Source organism: Pundamilia nyererei, unplaced genomic scaffold, assembly GCF_000239375.1.
Source record: "Pundamilia nyererei isolate P.nyererei 1_Seehausen unplaced genomic scaffold, PunNye1.0 scaffold00018, whole genome shotgun sequence".
In the NCBI taxonomy this organism is placed as follows: Eukaryota; Metazoa; Chordata; class Actinopteri; order Cichliformes; family Cichlidae; genus Pundamilia; species Pundamilia nyererei.
Window position 1 is genome coordinate 2,689,887 of NW_005187419.1, and position 18,123 is coordinate 2,708,009.

Below are 18,123 nucleotides of genomic sequence, written 5' to 3' on the forward strand. Positions count from 1 at the left end.
ATCTAATCTAAAATCTGAATCTAAAATGTTCTTACACGATCAGACAAGAGTATTTTTAAAGACGGGTTTTAGTAAGTTTTTCTAAATTAACCTCCCGAAAATCTTCCTAACATATGTTTCCCTCTAGTGTATGAACACCTGTAAGTGCTACCAGAAAAATAAAAAAGTGAAACGTGAAAAAATAGTGTAAAGAATTAAAACTAGCCTCTTTTCTTTTTTAAAAATACACCGTAAATCTCCCGATAGTTTTACTATCCGAGCTTGAAATATGTATCATTATTGTTATTTTATTTTATTTTATTTGTTAAATACAGCTGTTAGGGCTTTTCACATTAGTTGTAATATTTCCTCTCGCCTTTGAATGCATCATAATTAAACGTCCGCCCCTTCTTCTGCACGTCAGTTCCAACATGGCGGCGCCCCACGCTGTGGACGGGGTAGAGGGAGGCAGCGGCGAAACCGGGTTGACGCTGTCGGATTCATCTACCTGTGATGTGAAGAGACCTCAGTTCGGGACACGTTTCCTTACAGACCCACGACAGGTCTTCCAGCATAACGCATGGTCGGTATTTTTTAAAAGAACTCCCCCCAATGGAGCAGACATATGTTCCTGTGCATCTCTGTCAAGGCTGCTCACTCGGACACTGTTATGACTTGCCATAGATTGTGTGTAATTCTGCGAGCCGTTATTTTTTAACATTGACATTAATTTAATGTTAACATAACATTATGTAAACATTTAAAATAACATTAACTGAATATGGATTTCTCCTACAATGTAATCACGGGACATGGGTTGAACTGGTTGCTGAATAACATTCATAAAATTATTGCCAAGTATTTCTCTGCACCTGATTGGTCAGCCTTTCATATCTAAATACGGAGTTATTTAAAAAATCTTTAACATGTAGCAAAGATTTGTGTAAAAATGTTCAGGCTACATGTCAAAGTACTTTACAGATTTTATTACACCTGCTTACAACCCATCACCAATCTGAGTGAAAGTGTCATATCTTTAAGTATTTCAGGACTGAGAGTGTTTTTGTGTGCCACGTTGCTTTGGGATAATTGGGGTTTCTCACCATCAGGGACAATGTGGAGTGGACCGATGAACAAGAAGCAACCGCTAAGAAGAAAGTCTTAGAAAACAGTCAGCCGCTACCTCCAGAGAAACAAGGTTGCATCATTGCAGTTATACACATAAACCGCACAGTGTGACTGACAGTAAAGACCAGTAAGAGATGTATAGCTTATTAATCAGGAGGACAGCCATCCCCAATGTTGCATCCACTTTCCTTTCATTTTTTGTTTCTTGTGAAAGCGACCAGATCTCTGTTGCTGCTGTTAGCACAAAAAGATTGTTGCTGACATTAATTTGTAACCACTTTTTTCACCTTCAGCTTAACTTTACAGGTTATGAGATATTATAGTTTGTTTTTGTTTTTTTTATTTTGCTTTTAAATAGACTTGCAAGAATTTCAGGCAAACTTTTATTCACCTTGTCATTATGAAGCATTATGTGTAGAATTTTGAGGCAAAAATTAAAGGCTGTAACATAACAAAATGTGAAACAGATGAAATGTTGTGAATACTTAGTAGATACACTGTATATATAGTCTTATTAAGTACTTTAAAGTGTTTTGTGGTGATTTGTAAGCAAGGCAACATAATGCGCCATTACTTAAAACGCTTGCTTTACTTTGCTTTGCTTTACCTTTGCAGAGGAATACAACAGCCGGGCCAATGAGTACTGGAACGGCTTTTACACAATCCACGAGAATCGTTTCTTCAAAGACCGTCACTGGCTCTTCACAGAGTTCCCAGAGTTGGCCCCACAGTGCAGCCTGAACCATGAATCGCACCCTGGTGCCTCTGGTGCAGTAGAAAGTCAGCAGAACAGTCAGGATGGAGAACATGCAGCTTTGTCTCACACTGATGGTGACTTTCCTGGCTCGTCTGCCACCTATCGCATACTGGAGGTGAGACAGCATAATGAAAGCAAGTTAGCTAAACTTAGCTAAATTTTCAGTTAAAGGTTTTAAGAGGATTTGTTGTCATGAAACAGTTTTACTGTTTTATTTATATAAAACTCTGTACAGGTTGGATGTGGTGTGGGAAATACAGTTTTTCCAATACTAAAGACCAACAAGTAAGTGCTGGCAAAACATTTCAATCTATGTTTAAAAAGCACACATCTTATTTATTCTCTTGCAGTATAATGTGCACCATAAAACAATAATTTGCCCTTTGCACAGTGATCCAGGACTCTTTGTTTACTGCTGTGACTTCTCCAGCACTGCTGTGGAATTAGTCAAGGTGAGATAATGATGATGGGATCATGAAAGGATGATCATTTCTCAGGTTGTAATCTAGCTAATAAATTAAAACTGTCCTCTTGTCATCAGAGTAATCCAGAGTACGACCCAGGGCGTTGTTATGCCTTTGTTCACGACTTGAGCGATGTAGAAGCCAATTACCCCATCCCTGATGGAACCCTTGATGTTATAGTGCTAATCTTTGTTCTATCAGCTCTGCATCCCAAGAAGTATGAACTTCTTTTTTTTTTCCCTCTTCCCTTTTGTCTTTCCTTTGGTTTCACTCGGTGGAAGTAATTAAATTGTCACTGCTTCTTATACTTTCACCCTAACTTCAGGATGCAAACATCCATCAGTAGACTAGCACGCCTCCTGAAGCCCGGTGGAGTGATGCTGCTCAGGGACTATGGACGCTACGATATGGCACAGCTCCGCTTCAAGAAAGGTTAGGATAAAGTTCTGCAAGACACTGGGTTCAAAATTTTCCACAGTTTGGTCTTTAAAAAATTTTTTTTACCTGCTGTAACATGCTTTTTTTTTTTTTTTTTTAGGTAATTCCAAATCTGTAAAACCCATGATAGTGAATTAGAAAAGTGGTTACGAAAATGAGTGAGAGATGGTCTTAAATATGTTTAAAATGCATTAAGAACTGCTTAAAATGCAAAAAGTAACAGTAAATCCAGCTGTGCAAGAAGTTCGAATTTGAGGTTTGAAAGGGCGATATATTAATGGATCCATGTATGTAATATTATTATGTAATATTACCATGTTCTGGCTTATTATTTACATGACAATGATATGTTATTTTCTACAAGTTGCTGGAAAATAATGTGCTTGTGGTTTTTTTTTTTTTTTTAGGAAGGTGTCTCGCCGAAAACTTTTATGTCCGAGGCGATGGAACGCAAGTATATTTTTTTACTCAAGGTACAAAAAAGGTCTTAATAAAGATTTATTGGGGTTTATTTTTGTAGAGTTGCTTTCTGATGGTGTATCCAAAAAATATTTCTGTGCTCATTTTAGATGAGCTCCATGAGCTGTTCACTCAGGCTAAGCTGGAGAAAGTGCAGAACCTTGTGGACAGAAGGCTACAGGTGAACAGAGGGAAGCAACTCACCATGTACAGGGTGTGGATTCAGTGCAAGTACCGCCAGGCTCCAGTTTAGCCACCTGGGTGTGAAAGTGGGGAGAACCCACCTGACTTGACTGTCAACTACAGCCAGAATTTAGGAAGTGAAGAGAAGGTGGTGCTTGCTTTTTCCAGTGGGTGTATGGAGTGGACATGAAAAGCTTTGTGATGAAGGGAATGCAACAGAATATTTACATACTGTAAAGGTTTTACACTATCCCAGCTGCTAAACTGCAGATGGACACTTTTTTTATGCGTAAGTTTCCTGATGGTGCAGCAGTCCTAGCTGCAATAGTCATGTCTTGTCACTTTCTTATGGAAGCCTGTTTCAGCCACTGGAAAGAAAAAAAAAATTACCAGGCAGAGCTAAGTCTAAATTTCAAGTTATCTCGAAATTTTAAGTTGGGTTGCTGAAAATTTCAATTTACTAACTAGATCTCTTAAAATATCACCTTTAATAAGTCAAAAATTTCGAAGTACTAAATCAAAACTTTGACTTGAGAAAGACAAAAACATTTCTTTCAGTGATTGTTCAGTTCAATTATTTAAGAAAGTGCTGGTTACCTGTATGTTTCTCTTCTGACATATTGTTCCTGATGTTTTGAAATAAACTGAATGATTTTTAAGATTTTCCCTTTTGTACATGCAAAATAAAAATAAATTTAAAAAAATGAAGTTTATTTTTAATTTAGTATTTAAAATACCTTGAAAATTTCAAGGTTGTGCTTTTTTCCGATGCTACTTTGCTTTCCATCTCACGTTTAGTGGTTGACTGGCTGGTTAGGAAAAAAGACAACAAATCAGTTAGCAATTGGTTATATTAAGTCCGTAAAGCATGTGGGTGTGAACATGATGGGAACTTTCTGATAAGTGATCCTTTTAGTAACTGTGGGTGGGCGCTGGTAAATTGTATTGTGTACAGAGGCATTTGCCATTGGTCCAGACAAGAGATTTGGAGCAGGCGTGGACTGGATGAAGGTGAAAATACTTGACCAATCTCACGAGAAAATATGAGATTTTACTGATTATTGTTTACATTGCAAAAAACATGAGAACCGAACCGAATCGATCCGGATTCAGCTGAAACGCCTGCAACAGCACAACTTCCGAAATAGATTGGTTTCTTCCCTGAAGCGAGGAAGGCGACTGGAGACGAACTTTGTTTTGGTCGAGCTGACACCCAGGACCCTAAATTCATCACATCACCGGGGGAGATAAAGATAGGGGGGTAACTAACGCTAGCTTAAAGACATCATTTATACCTGGTGAAAAACGCAGGACCTCGAGGGTCGCCATTGTGTGGAACGAGATAACCCGACCGATGCACGGTATGGTCCTCGGAGAGAGGGATGTGATGGGGATCCCCGCCTAACTGGTATAGAAAGGCGGGTTTGGGATACCCGGAGTTGTCGAGGCCTCCGAGGGAATCCTCCGTCGTCAACCCTGAGCTACGCAGCGCGCTCCCGTGTCTTGATCGTTGCAATAAGCACGCGAGGGACGCGGCTGTGGATGCGGCCTAGCCTGGGAGGGTCTGCCGAGAACAGGGGGAAACAACAGAGACAGTTTCGGGGTTAACAGGCCCTTCAGAGGACCGTGAAAATATTAAATTACAGTAAGTATTTCGGTTGGTTATCGAACAAAATGACATATCTGGGCATGCCTCTCGCTACATGGAGACTTCGTGGCACGAGCACCTGGCAAAACAGAACAGAGAAGATGCTTCTTTTTTGAGTTAGCCCGTTGGATACCTAACGCTAGCCATGTAATATGTTCGCAAAACCCCTTACTGTTTCGGGGTTCAATTTACTATTTATTTGCTTAAGCAGCCATTTGATCGAGCAGGAATAATCAACGTTTGTCTGTTCTGGGAGCATTAATTGTTTGTCAAAATCCAATCTTTATGTTACTAGCTAACGTTAACTGTTAGCTGCTGTATTGCAATGCTACGCTAAGTGATGTCCAACATCGGTAGACTTGTAGCTCATTTAGCTCATTTTTCAGTCTTGGCTGATTACTTCGCGGGTTATTCACAGGGGATCTTTTAGATCAATATGTTGTCATTATAACGTTGAGCCAGCCAAACCTGTAATGAGTAGAATTAAGGGCTGTTTGACATGGACACCACAGGTTGCACTTTTTATTTCAATCCATGCAATTCATAGATAACTGACTTAGAACACAGTATTGGGCGTGTAACGTTAACCTTTACACAAGCTAGCAAGCTGGACCCTTATTGTCTATTGTGGCCTTTTCCATTGCTGTGAGTGTACTTGGCAGCCCCTCCATTAGTGACCTTTCATAACTCCAGCGCCATGTAACTTAGGCCTATAATGCCAGGGCGTTATCACATGATGCTATAATTTCCAAGCAATCACTACACACATCTGGCCCACGTCTTTAATGCCTATTAAGTGTCTGTTATTAGCTATATGTTGGGCTAGATTTTGCAATATATTATTGAGTAACAAAGTTTTATGGCCGGTACTTGCTGAACACATGATGTATAACATTGTTGTCAAGCTTATTGATGACTCAGAACAGGAATTTTCCACATCCATATAGTTAAAAACAGCCATGAGTCATCACAAAAGATGGCTTTTGAAACAGTGAACCCTCACTCCCACTTGAATATTCCACACTCTTCAACACCTTCCTTAATCTGTGCTCTTGTCTCTGCAGCCATGATGGAAGAACTGCATAGCTTGGACCCCCGACGGCAGGAGCTGCTGGAGGCTCGCTTCACAGGGGTCGGTGTGGCAAAGGTTTGTGTTACAGCAGATGTCACAAAGGTGAAGCATCGGAAGTCTAGTCAGAGAGCTTATTAGAATTACAGATTTTCTTAATTAAACATTTTTGTGAATCTCTTCCCTTTCTTTGTCTAACTCAGCCTCAGTATCATTCTGCTGTTTGGCCTGGACAAGCTTGGCCCCACTCCTTTTCTTTGTCTGTCTCTGGAGAAGGTTGAGCTGTGTCTGTGTTTTTTGGCTGGTGTGATATGGCATCTCTCCCTGGCTCATGATGTAGCGGCTGTATATGCAAGTGGTGATGCCTGCCAAAAAGGCCACAGACGGGACAGGGGTGGTAGAGGGAGGAGGAGTGAAAGCAGAAGAGGAATGCAGAAATGGTGCTTGACCAGGTGTAAGTGAAGGCAGCATTTAGCCTCACACCCCTTTCTTGCTACATAGATGGAGCTGTCTTTGTGGAAGGTGATCTTGGAACAGTTAGGGAGTGAGAGTCAGCGCCAGGAGTGGGCCCTGTGCCAGCCATAGGCAGAGCAGAGCCCAGAGCATGGCATGGCTGCTGCCGCAGAGAAGATGGCGGCTCTTGCTAAGGCATCATGCCACAACCACCCTGTATGACAAGACAAGCAATGTGTGTGTGCGTGCGTGGGGGTTTAGAAAGTGAGGGACAAGTAATTCTACAAATCGCTCTGAAGAAATATGGGTTGGTGGTCTAAAAGCCTTCAATCTTACATAGAAGTTTTGAGTTTTTTCTTTGACCTTGGAAAGCCTCGTGGCACTGCTACTGTATTTGTTATCACTGACTTGGCATGAAAATTGTTGTCCTTTGCAGACAAAGATGTAGAGCACCTTTTGATAATGGAGCATAGGGGGGTTAGAATCTGTTGAAAAGTGCCCCCTTTTTTTGTAAAACAACCAAGATATGAATTTGGAGGGGGTTAAAAAGAAACCATCATTCGTAAATGATGCGAGGCATCTTTTCAATGTCTTTCTCTGGAGAGGGGCACTAGTTAAGACTATAGTGAACAGGAGAAAAATAGATGACATTATCTAAAGGTGACGGAGAGACAGAGGAATACATCCCCAGCAGCATGCCTAATGTTCAGCCATTTTAGGAGGGTTCAGTGAGAGAGCTCTAGTGTGCTCTGAATGACTAAGTATCTCTCCCTGATTGGACAGTGCCTCCTGAATTTTGATGTGAATCACTTGATTGACAGGCATCACCTAGGGAACCAGCATTAGAACCGATGCAGGTCTGCATTCTGTGGGAAGTTAATGGTGATGGTATTTAGCCAAGCCTCCGCATCCTTTCCCTCAGTTTGTCACCCATTTTACTCTCTTTTCAAACTCGTTCTCTCTCGCTCTCGCTCTTGCTCTCTCTCTTTCTCTCACACACGGGCATGCATTTTGAGGATGAAATTTTATTTCTACATGTCTCTTGCACCTTTTAAGCATATGTGTGGTTATTTGCTCTCTGTAAATTCTCTCATGTATTTTTACCTGATTTTTAATAGGGCTCAGGTCAGAATCAAAATGAGTCATCCAATCAGAGTCTATGCAGTGTGGGCTCTCTCAGTGACAAAGAGCTAGAGGTTAGTCTCAACCCTTACAGCATTATTTTTTGTTGTTGTTTATGTTTTTGTTTTTTTTAATGCCAACCCCATCTCTGGGTGTTACATTGTAATGCATTTGGCTGATGCATGCGACTTTCCTCACAGACTCCTGAGAAAAAGGCAAATGACCAGAGAGTGAGGAAACGCAAAGCAGACCACTTTGACAGCCAAGGTAGGATTGTCTCTGAGTTCTTTTTATCATGCATCCCACATTTCCTCAGCTTTTTCTGAACTCCTCGATTCTCTGTTCCAGCCAAAGCAGGAGCAAGAGGACACAAAATTAGTGATTATTTTGAGGTGAGTGGCAGAAAATGTTCTCCCTTTTTTTTGTGCTGGGAACAGCTAAGCTCACATCCCCTGGAATGCTTCAGTGTGGGGGTATAATATTTCACATATCTTCTAACACCTTCTTATAGCCACCTTGGTCTTTTCCATTGAACTGCTTTTTTTCTTTTTCTTCTTCCATTCGTTCTTCCTTTACCTGTCTATCAGTTTGCGGGAGGTAGCGGTCCTGGTACCAGCCCTGCCAGGGGAATTCCACCAGTGGTCCGCTCTTCCCCACAGCACTCTCTGTCCAACCCCCCTGTCATGGTGAGCATGTTTGCTCTATGGTCTTTCTTGTGCTTTTCTTTACTCTTTCCATTGTCTCTTTCACTTGTCTTATTAAGAAGATGTGAAGAATCAAATGTGGTCTATAAATCCCCCTGTACAGAATCTGTGTTTGGTGCAGTACAATGCAGTTAGCAGTTAAAACCAAGGGGAAAAAAAAGTATTGAATGAGAAATGGCTTATTTAGTACAGTTTGTCAAACATAAAGGCAGCTATTAATGTTATAATCAAAAAGAGTTTAGATAAACCTGTTGCACATTTGCTACTTTTGTAAACCAGAGGCCGTGCATCTCTCCAAGTAAAATGAATTGTTTAATACACCTGAGCTTCTTTTTGTCATCCAAAACTTTAGACTTGCCTATTTTATCTCATATGCTTCTCGTTTACTCTCAGATTGCGGTTTCCATAAATGTTCTTGTTCCAGATTGCTACCATGTTTTATCACAACTATTGTGATGAAGGCGACTGATGAGTGTTTCTACCTTCCAGGTGCAGCAAGGAAGCCCGTCATCCGTCAGCTCCAACACAGAACACTCCTCTTGTTCACTGAAGCCTCCTTCTCTTCACGTGCTCCACAAAGCCACACAGGTACTGGACACGCTCTTCCAGCTGGTTGTTTGTCTGATTTAACTCTTATTTGAGTTGTAAGTTGGTAAATAGTCAGCATATGTACCAACAAGTCACAAGCAGTCATTATAAGATGGAAGATATTGTTAGATGAAACTACTTGTTGCACTGCATTTCACTGTGATGTAGACTGAGCCAGCATTAACCGACACTTTTGTGCTCAATGTACCCTTTAGTCTGACCTTACTATAGAGAAACTAACAGCAATGGAGAACAACAAGAACTCTGACCTGGAGAAGAAGGAGGGCCGCATAGACGATTTGTTGCGGGTACTAATCTCATTACACTTCACCCCTGCTACTCTGCTTGCAATTTTCATTAGTTTTGAGAATATCATGTTTTCTGTCTTGGTTTTTTTTCACTCAAGGCATGTTAGAGTTGACATTTCTGCTTTTATAAACAAGTATTATTTTTGTTCATTCTTCATATATGAACGTTTTTGTGCTTGATTATATGTTCTCTTCCAGGCCAACTGTGATCTGAGGAGGCAAATTGATGAACAACAGAGAATGCTAGAGCGATACAAGGAACGTTTAAATAAGTGTGTGACCATGTCCAAGAAGCTTCTGATTGAAAAGGTATGTTTATGCATTGATGTAATTTTAAACTATTAGTTTCCAAAGTGAATAAGTCATTAAATTAATGAGCTACTTGAACAAATCCTGAAATACGGCACTTCACAATAAATATTCCAGCTTTAATGCCTGCCTTTCTTCCCTCCCCTTATTCCAGTCTAAACAAGAGAAGATGGCATGTCGGGATAAAAGTATGCAGGATAGGCTTCGACTGGGTCATTTCACCACAGTGAGACACGGTGCATCTTTTACTGAGCAGTGGACAGATGGATATGCTTTCCAAAATCTTATCAAGTGAGGCTCTTCGTGTTTAATGCATTAAGTATTTGTGCTAGTTTAAATGTCAAAATCCAACTGGAAAAAATATTTTCTTTGTTTTTCCAGCATTTGTAGCAAGCAGAATCATAGTTTGAATGCTTTGTTATGTCAAACACATTTGCTTTCCTAACAGGAGCACCTTATACTCTCTGTAGGCTCCCATTGTTAATCTTTTTGTATTATATATTTATTTTAGTTAATTTTATTATTCATATTATTCTCTGTGTGGGGATTATGCTGGAGCGGCTAGGGGATGAAGGCCAGGTTGGTGAACGATGGGAGAAGAAAGCAGAGGAATAGAAAAGAAAATGGACAGAAAGAAAGAAAACTCAAATGATACACAGCACATGAAAGACAAAACAATGGGAGGTGCACGGTCCATTTTTCCTGCTAATGTATTGTCTATTTCCAGACAACAGGAAAGAATCAACTCCCAGCGAGAGGAGATCGAAAGGCAGAGGAAGCTGCTAGCCAAACGCAAGCCACCCTCCATGGCTCAGACTCCACCACCAAGCCTTGAGCAAAACAAACGCAAAAGCAAGGCCAATGGAGCAGAAAGTGAAGCGTATGATGCTTTTGTTAATTTCTTTTCTCTTTTATACCAGATATCATCCCTCTGTATATTTATTTGGAGCTGCCTTTTTAATTTTTTCTTCTTTTTTTTTGGTCTTGCAGGTTATCACAGGCAGAGTACCATGAGCAGGAGGAAATCTTTAAACTAAGATTAGGCCATCTGAAGAAGGTAATCCTCCATGTTTTTGATGCCAGTTGCTCATTATGGACTTTTTCGTTAGTAGTTTTGTTTTGTTGCACAGCTTCTGACATTTATATTTTGTTTTGCAGGAAGAGGCTGAGATCCAAGCAGAGCTAGAGAGATTGGAGCGAGTGCGAAATCTTCACATACGCGAGCTGAAAAGGATCCATAATGAAGATAATTCCCAGTAAGATTTCTTAGTCCCATTTCAGACATGGAGTACAGTCAAGCTCTGAAATTTTCTGGGGATATGTTCCTACAGTACCTGTGAATTTAATAAAAATAAAAGGCCTATAAGTGCCTATTTTTATTGTCGTTCAAAGGGCCATAAAAATTTGTGGAGGATATTTGCCATTTCTGCAAAATTGCAGAATGTCTACGAACGCTTATTAGTTAGGTTCTAAGGAAAAATTCACGAATGACTGAGGCCATGAACTCTGAACTGTGATTTTGCAGGGGTACAATGTACACAGCATTGCTGTTAAAGTGACACCTTAGTCATTCTTAGATAAGGTGACTTTAATTTTAATGTGTTCATACATTCCAAATCCATTTGATTAATTCCTGAACTTCACCTGTGATAATATATGCAGTTTTTTTCCCCCCCTTTGTTCTCTTACTAAAAATGAATAGAGCAAAATTTGTTTATTGTGCATACAGACACAGAGTGAGTGAAGTAAGGAATCCTTGTTTTGGAGAACCAAGCTGTCTAAAAATAAAATGTTTTATGATGACCAAAATTGTAAATCTAATCTGATTATACATTGGTATTGACAGCACGGTAAGATGGACTGTTATAACTTAAAATAAGTAATGATAGTTAGATGGTTTAAAATGCTGTGTTCAAATAATTGATTAGGGTTGTACCCATTTCAGACTTCACTTCCTGAATTTCGTTTTTTTACTTATATTGGTGTCTAATCCTTTGAAAGCCTATTTGTCAGTGTAACTGGCTTCACTCTAAATTCTATGTTAAAACGGATAACAAGTTTCTGGCTCCAGATCAGTAATATTGCTTTGTTACCAGATTGTTTAGTTGGGGTAAAATGCCCTCAGTGTTGGAAAGTTCTTTTATTTTCTTCATCTTTCTCCTCCACCAAAATAATCTGAGGTGTCCGTCTGCTCCTAATACTTTTTTTTTCTTTTTCTTTTTCTTTTTTAACTCCGTTCTATGCAGATTCAAAGATCACCCTACGCTAAATGACCGATACCTGCTACTCCATTTACTTGGACGGGGAGGTTTCAGTGAAGTTTACAAGGTGAGTGAGTAATGAGGAAAGAGACTGATCAGTCTTTCTTTCTTTTCTTGCATTTTCATATATTTTCTTTGTCCGTGTTTTGCTGCCTTTACAGCATTTTCAAGTAAACGATTATGACCGAATGTTTAAAAAAAAAAAATTAATAAACAGGACTTAAATCTGAAGTTCTGCTTTACCTAATGAAGCAATGCTGCTACAGATGCTTATTGATTCACTTTTTTCCAGGCCTTTGACCTAACAGAGCAAAGGTACGTTGCGGTCAAAATTCACCAGTTAAACAAGAACTGGAGGGATGAGAAGAAGGAAAATTATCACAAGTGAGTGCTTTGCCATTTTGAGGCAATACTTTGGTATATTTAACACAGCTTTGACTGATCTTCTGTGCCATTGTAAAGTCACTCCATTTTAACTTCATTGCATAAATCCTTCATTTTCAGACATGCTTGCAGAGAATATAGAATCCATAAAGAGCTGGACCACCCACGAATAGTTAAACTTTATGACTACTTTTCACTTGACACTGACTCGTAAGTCATTGCTTTTAAAATAAATACTTGAAACTTGCACCACATTCTGCCAAGGTGCTTAAACACTTCTTCTTTGTTTTGAAACAGGTTCTGCACAGTCCTGGAATACTGTGAGGGTAATGACTTGGACTTCTACCTGAAGCAGCACAAGTTAATGTCAGAGAAAGAGGGCCGCTCCATCATCATGCAGATCGTTAATGCCCTCAAGTACCTCAATGAGATCAGACCGCCCATTATCCACTACGACCTTAAACCCGGTAAGTCTTCATTTTTGCTCTTGCATTGTTAGAGCTTGGCACATTTCTTCTTTATGTTCAATAAATAGTAATACCATCAGTAAAATTAACTACTTGCCTTCCTGCTGCAGCAGTTTTTAAACTGCCTAATAGAGTGCACCGCACTGGTTATTAACAAGGAGCAAACCCTCATTCATTCATAACCAAGTAACTTTCTTTTTCTTTCTTTTTTTTTAATACCTTAATCAGAAAAAAAAAACATCTAAGATTAGCAATGTGTTTTACAAGAGTGTTGTGGGTTGACTTAGGTGTCATTAACCTGGCATGTTTTTTGATGTTGGAAGAAACTGGAGGTTCTAGAGAGCCTGTGCAAGCACAAGGAGAATCATGAAAACTCCAGAGAAAGACCCTGCCTGGGTTTGAACTTTTTGTGGAATAGAAGTGCTAAACATAGATCCACTGTGCTAGCTACCATCTTATTTTATATTGGATATTTTCTTTCGTGCCTGTGAATCTTTTCCCCTCTCTTTTCAGGTAATATTCTGTTAGTGAACGGCACTGCTTGCGGGGAGATCAAGATCACAGACTTTGGCCTGTCAAAGATCATGGATGATGACAGCTACAACTCGGTGGATGGGATGGAGCTGACTTCACAGGGAGCAGGGACGTACTGGTAATATTTGCGCTGAAAGATAACGGTGTTTAGAAAAGTCAGAAACGAATGTACATGAGTGGGAAACAAGTCTTATCGAGCCTGCTGTTAATTGTTAAAGCTTGTATAAAAATTAGCCAATGAATTTCTGCAGATAAGTAGGAGAGAAATTTTCACACAACAGCTATCCGGTCTTTAAATGATGACGTGATGAATACTGCTCTGTATCTTGTTCTATTTAATTTCAACAAGCCCCTAGAAACAGTCAGTGATCACTGTCGGCTTCTCTCGCTTTTTATTACTGCTAATCATTTTAAAGCTACGTTTTTAAACCCTTACGATGTAACTACAGCCCAGCCCATGCAGCAGTATATTGACTAACCTCGTATTGTGGATGGATTATCTCAGTTGTTCTCCTGACTGAAATTTGGCCCATTTACAGCATCCTGCCATCCGAGTGCATTTGCCACTAACCATTGGGAACCCTCACATTAACGTTTATCGAGTGGGAAAAAAAGTCCTTGTTCGTTAGCGTTCGCCCTCCAGCCTCACTGTTTATATTATGCTAACATAGCTGTGTCGCTAGCGATCACGTAGCACATCATTATATACCAGCTAGTCCAACTTCAGTAACCCTACAAATGTCACTGCTGTTTACTTTCCTGTCTTCATTTATGTTGGAGGTGATAGCAGAGCTGTACGTGTTATTTTTTTCAGAAATCTCTCAGTCAGAACATGGTATATTATATTTAGATGGAAGCTAGCGAGCTAACTTCCTGCTAACTTCTAACTCTGTTAAATTTCATAAATTCTGTTTTCATGGATGCCTGGATGTTAAACTTAACTGTTACACCCGGTAAAGCAGCAACGCTGATCATTTTATTACAGATGAAAGAATTTAGACAGTTTTTCAACTCTTAGTAATGCTGCAGTGATCATTTGACTTGGTGACCTGCAGCGGAGTTTGGGCCCAGACATGGCTAATGACGTCAGACTTAAAGACTGGATTGGTAAAGAGAAACCATAGAGTGTTTCTGGTAGGTGGGACGTTGCTAAAATATGACACAGCTGCACAATGAAAGCTGAGCAGGCTTATAGTCAACGGAGACGGGAATTTTGTCAGATTGTCCAGCACACTGTCTGGATTGTCTGAAGGGAATGAAATTGCAAAGGAGTGAAATTAAGGGGCACTTGCAGTCACTTATGTTGAATAACTGCATTTCTTCTTAATATTGGCAGGGTAGAAATATTCAGTGTTTGTGTCATTGTAGTTGAACGGTCGAGGAATAATACCATAACAATGGAGAAAAATGGAGAGAAAACATAATCAGGATAATGCATGTAAAACAAAAAACTGAAGTGAGGTTGTGGCTAAAAAGCATTTAAAGCAGTCCTCTACTGGTAGTAGTTGTAATGTTTTTGTGGTTTTTGTGAATGGCTGTTTCTGCAGTTCTGGTTTGTGTATAAGTGCATATGTAAAGGTCATCTTGCAATTTAACTCTGATTGCCTGGTTTTTATTTAGAGTGCAATGTTTATTTAAATAATTGCTATGCTATTGAATGCACCTTGAAAGTCCAGACAGTATAATTGGGCTTGCTGAAATTCATGAATATTAACATGGCTCCCGTCTTTTTTTTTTAGGTACCTTCCCCCAGAGTGCTTCGTTGTTGGCAAGGAACCACCCAAAATCTCCAATAAAGTTGACGTGTGGTCTGTGGGAGTCATTTTCTACCAGTGTTTGTATGGCCGCAAGGTAGGAAACTCGCGCTGAATAAACATTTTAATAAGACAGCTGAGCTGCAGTTGGGATAATTTTAGATTATTTTTTTTCCCACATTTATTTTTAGAGAAAAGAAACTTAGTGTAACTGCACTGTATAACAGCGCATGTGCATTATTTATATTCAGTTTTTGTAGATCAACTTGGTATTGTTGGTTTGGTTTTTTTTGTTTTGTTTGCATCATCCATTTAATATCCCAGAAATATTGGTGTTATTCCCTTCTATGTTTATATTTATGCCTCTTTGTTTATCTATTTGTATCTCTAGTTCTACACTTCATTTTATTTGCTTTGTTGTCTGTTGTATGTGTGCTGCTATGACAACTCAATTTCCCTCTGGGATTAATAAAGTTTAGCTGATTCTTATCACATTTAACACATTCTAAATGGCACGTAGAGACTGACCTGGCTCAGGCAGAAGCAGTGTTTGTGCATGCCTACATTTTATTTCATTAAAGCTAACATACTGTCCAACAACAACACAAAAAATATCAGCACAAACATTTACACTTGTAACTTTCAAATATATCTGTAGGCCATTCTTTTTCAAAGGTAAACTGCACATTTGGTAGTTTCTCATCCTTATTCCTCAAATTAACCCCTTAGAAATATATTGCAAATGCCTCCCAAATGGTTTTCACTCTCCTGTGTCAAAAAAAGCCTTTTGTTTTGTTTTGTTTTAACTGCTTTTTGCTTTTGCAGCCTTTTGGCCACAATCAGTCCCAGCAGGACATTTTACAGGAAAACACCATCCTGAAGGCGACAGAAGTTCAGTTTCCCCCTAAACCTGTAGTCACACCTGAAGCTAAGGTATTGCACTCATGATTTTTGGCTTTGCATTTTCAAATACTTCAACTGTAATGCTTTTTTTTTTTCCTTCTCTCCTTAAAATCTCTGCAGTCAAGTGCACGTACTGTCCTTACACCCTGTTTTTTGTTCACTTTCCAGGCCTTTATAAGGCGCTGTCTAGTCTACCGTAAGGAGGACCGCATTGATGTGCACCAGCTGGCCAGTGACCCCTTCCTTATGCCCCACATCCGCAAGTCAGTGGCCTCGTCGGGCACCTCAGGCATGGCAATGGCTTCCACATCCAGCTCCTCCAACAGCAGCGCCTCAAACTGAGCCCACGCCCCTTAACTGACTAGTGAACTGAATTCATTTAAAAGGGTGGGGTGGGGCGGGAGCGACGCTATACTGTGTCACCCCCCTCCTAACAGCATCCCACCTTGCCATGAAATGCCCAAGGGGGGAAACTGGTCAGATGGCAGCAAGGGGTGGGTGAGAAGTCATGGATGGTTTGGGGAGACAACATGTCACCCTTCATCCTTCTCATATCCATCTACCCCAGCCCACCTGTCCTGCTTTCTCAAAAGGGTGACATGACATCGTTCTAGGGGTCAAAGCCCTGGATGACTCACATAGCAAGGGGCGAGTTTTTGCAGCGTGTTGGTGAAAAATGGGGTTCAATGTTCCGGAGCTTTCTTTTCTGCTTTAGGGGAAAAAAAGAGAAAATAAAATGAAGTATAGAACTGCTTCAGCTTGGCCAGATGGAAAGGACTGTGGAAGACCTCATACCTATACACACTCACAGATACATCCATGCATGAGCCATTCTGGTCCAAGGTAGTCTGAATTCCGCTAGCTCAAATATTTTTGTTTTCATTTCCCTGAACTTAACTGAGGGAACCAGTCGGGGGGCTGTTATTGTATTGAACCCTAAATATCTGTGGCACTATGTCATTCAACCTGCTGTTATGGGAACCCTTGCCTCGAATAAATTCCAGACCTGAATAGTTTGTGACGAGGAGGGACAGAGTTGACAGTCTCATGTACCCCCTCCCTCGCATATCCTCGTCAAACTCCTGTGACCAAAGCGTATAACTTCCAGATGGTGGCAGTGTTTCACCTCTGTTTTTATAATGAATGGTTTTAGAGTTGTGCTACTTGATATGGGGTGGAAGCTGTTGAGAGGAGATCCCTTTTAACATTTTTTTTTTTAACTTCTCAATTTAAACCAGTTTAATGGGGAAAACTGTTGTTTTTCAAGTTGCCTTTAATTAGAACTGTTAATGTTTTGTTTGCCCCCTTCCCCACTCCCCCACCATAAACACACATATTTATTTAGGTATGTTTGAATTTATTTTTGGCCAATAAAATGCAAGGGACTGGTTTACTTTATAGTACTGTTGGGGGAGATTGGGCCTTAGCAGAAAGTTGCATAAAACATTAAATACTATTGGTTAAAATGTGTCTGTTGTTCTTGTTTTCTGTGTGTGTGATGGGGTTACCATCGCATCTTTCTTTCGATCTTCATTTTAAATGCAGGTGTATTCATGAGCATATGTATCTTTTTAATTATTTGTCCCTTCGATGTTCCTTTACAATCGATTTAATTGACTATGAATGAAATTTGCATTCAGCCCCATTTGGCTGCAGATGGGTTGAGTCACTATTTCCAGTCATTATGCAAATGTTCTGTTTATAAAGTTAGGGAAACCTGCAGTCATAAAGTATTTTTTCCCACTGAAAATGCTACGTCCAGATGAACAGAATCAACTTTTTGGGACTTATAATTTATTCTTCAATAATTGAGCAAATGAAAGTTGTGGCAAGGAAACAAAGAATGGACACAAACAGTCTGAAGAAAGTTTACTTAATAGGGAAGCTCAATGCAACAGTTATAAATCTGATTACAATTACAGATTTTTCTGACTTCTGCTTTTCTACAGTTGCATGAAGGTTAGCATTTATACAGCTATTTTTAAAGCCCACACTCAAGTGTGTTCTCATTTGTGTGTCTGTGGTGGCAAGCTGAGTAATAGTTGATGTATTTTGTATTTGAAGACAACTGGAGAACTCAGTTGTAACAGACATAGTTAAATTTTCTAATATCTGATTTTTTTTTCCCTGTACACAGAGTTGGCAACTCACTCCTTCTAATTCAGACTTTATCCTTTTGTTATTAAAAAGCTTTATAAATTAGTTGTTTTA

The 18,123-nt window shown here is 39.8% G+C and overlaps 2 protein-coding genes across 4 annotated transcripts; both read left to right on the top strand.

Moving 5' to 3' along the window:
* The first annotated feature begins 373 nt into the window (after nt 1-373).
* On the top strand, nt 374-4,084 carry mettl2a (methyltransferase 2A, methylcytidine). The gene is made up of 9 exons (XM_005726125.1): nt 374-562; nt 1,089-1,177; nt 1,723-1,979; nt 2,100-2,149; nt 2,256-2,316; nt 2,406-2,545; nt 2,654-2,760; nt 3,174-3,239; nt 3,336-4,084. Exons 1-9 carry the CDS (start codon nt 411-413, stop codon nt 3,476-3,478), a joined length of 1,065 nt encoding a protein of 354 aa, XP_005726182.1. The 5' UTR covers nt 374-410; the 3' UTR covers nt 3,479-4,084.
* Nucleotides 4,085-4,321: 237 nt separating this feature from the next.
* Nucleotides 4,322-17,382, top strand: tlk2 (tousled-like kinase 2). Of its 3 annotated transcripts, none has more exons than XM_005726126.2 (21): nt 4,322-5,053; nt 6,121-6,203; nt 7,697-7,774; nt 7,901-7,967; nt 8,049-8,092; nt 8,288-8,386; nt 8,894-8,992; nt 9,208-9,300; nt 9,499-9,609; nt 9,764-9,900; nt 10,337-10,489; nt 10,600-10,666; nt 10,768-10,865; nt 11,856-11,937; nt 12,163-12,254; nt 12,375-12,464; nt 12,552-12,721; nt 13,235-13,373; nt 14,995-15,106; nt 15,835-15,942; nt 16,081-17,382. In XM_005726126.2, exons 2-21 carry the CDS (start codon nt 6,123-6,125, stop codon nt 16,252-16,254), a joined length of 2,094 nt encoding a protein of 697 aa, XP_005726183.1. In that variant the 5' UTR covers nt 4,322-5,053; nt 6,121-6,122; the 3' UTR covers nt 16,255-17,382. The 3 variants fall into 3 exon arrangements, with proteins under 3 accessions (XP_005726183.1, XP_005726184.1, XP_005726185.1); XM_005726127.2 differs by having other exon boundaries at nt 4,322-4,419; XM_005726128.2 differs by lacking the exon at nt 8,288-8,386.
* Nucleotides 17,383-18,123: the final 741 nt, after the last annotated feature.

What these genes read in the sequence shown, in the direction of transcription:
- mettl2a (XM_005726125.1), top strand. Translation starts at nt 411, where the DNA reads ATGGCGGCGCCCCACGCTGTGGACGGGGTAGAGGGAGGCAGCGGCGAA. An exon ending in CCAATACTAAAGACCAACAA is followed by an intron (nt 2,150 to 2,255) that starts GTAAGTGCTGGC and finishes CCCTTTGCACAG; the next exon opens with TGATCCAGGACTCTTTGTTT. An exon ending in CTGCTGTGGAATTAGTCAAG is followed by an intron (nt 2,317 to 2,405) that starts GTGAGATAATGA and finishes TCTTGTCATCAG; the next exon opens with AGTAATCCAGAGTACGACCC.
- tlk2 (XM_005726126.2), top strand. Translation starts at nt 6,123, where the DNA reads ATGATGGAAGAACTGCATAGCTTGGACCCCCGACGGCAGGAGCTGCTG. An exon ending in AATGGAGCAGAAAGTGAAGC is followed by an intron (nt 10,490 to 10,599) that starts GTATGATGCTTT and finishes TTGGTCTTGCAG; the next exon opens with GTTATCACAGGCAGAGTACC. An exon ending in GATTAGGCCATCTGAAGAAG is followed by an intron (nt 10,667 to 10,767) that starts GTAATCCTCCAT and finishes TTTGTTTTGCAG; the next exon opens with GAAGAGGCTGAGATCCAAGC.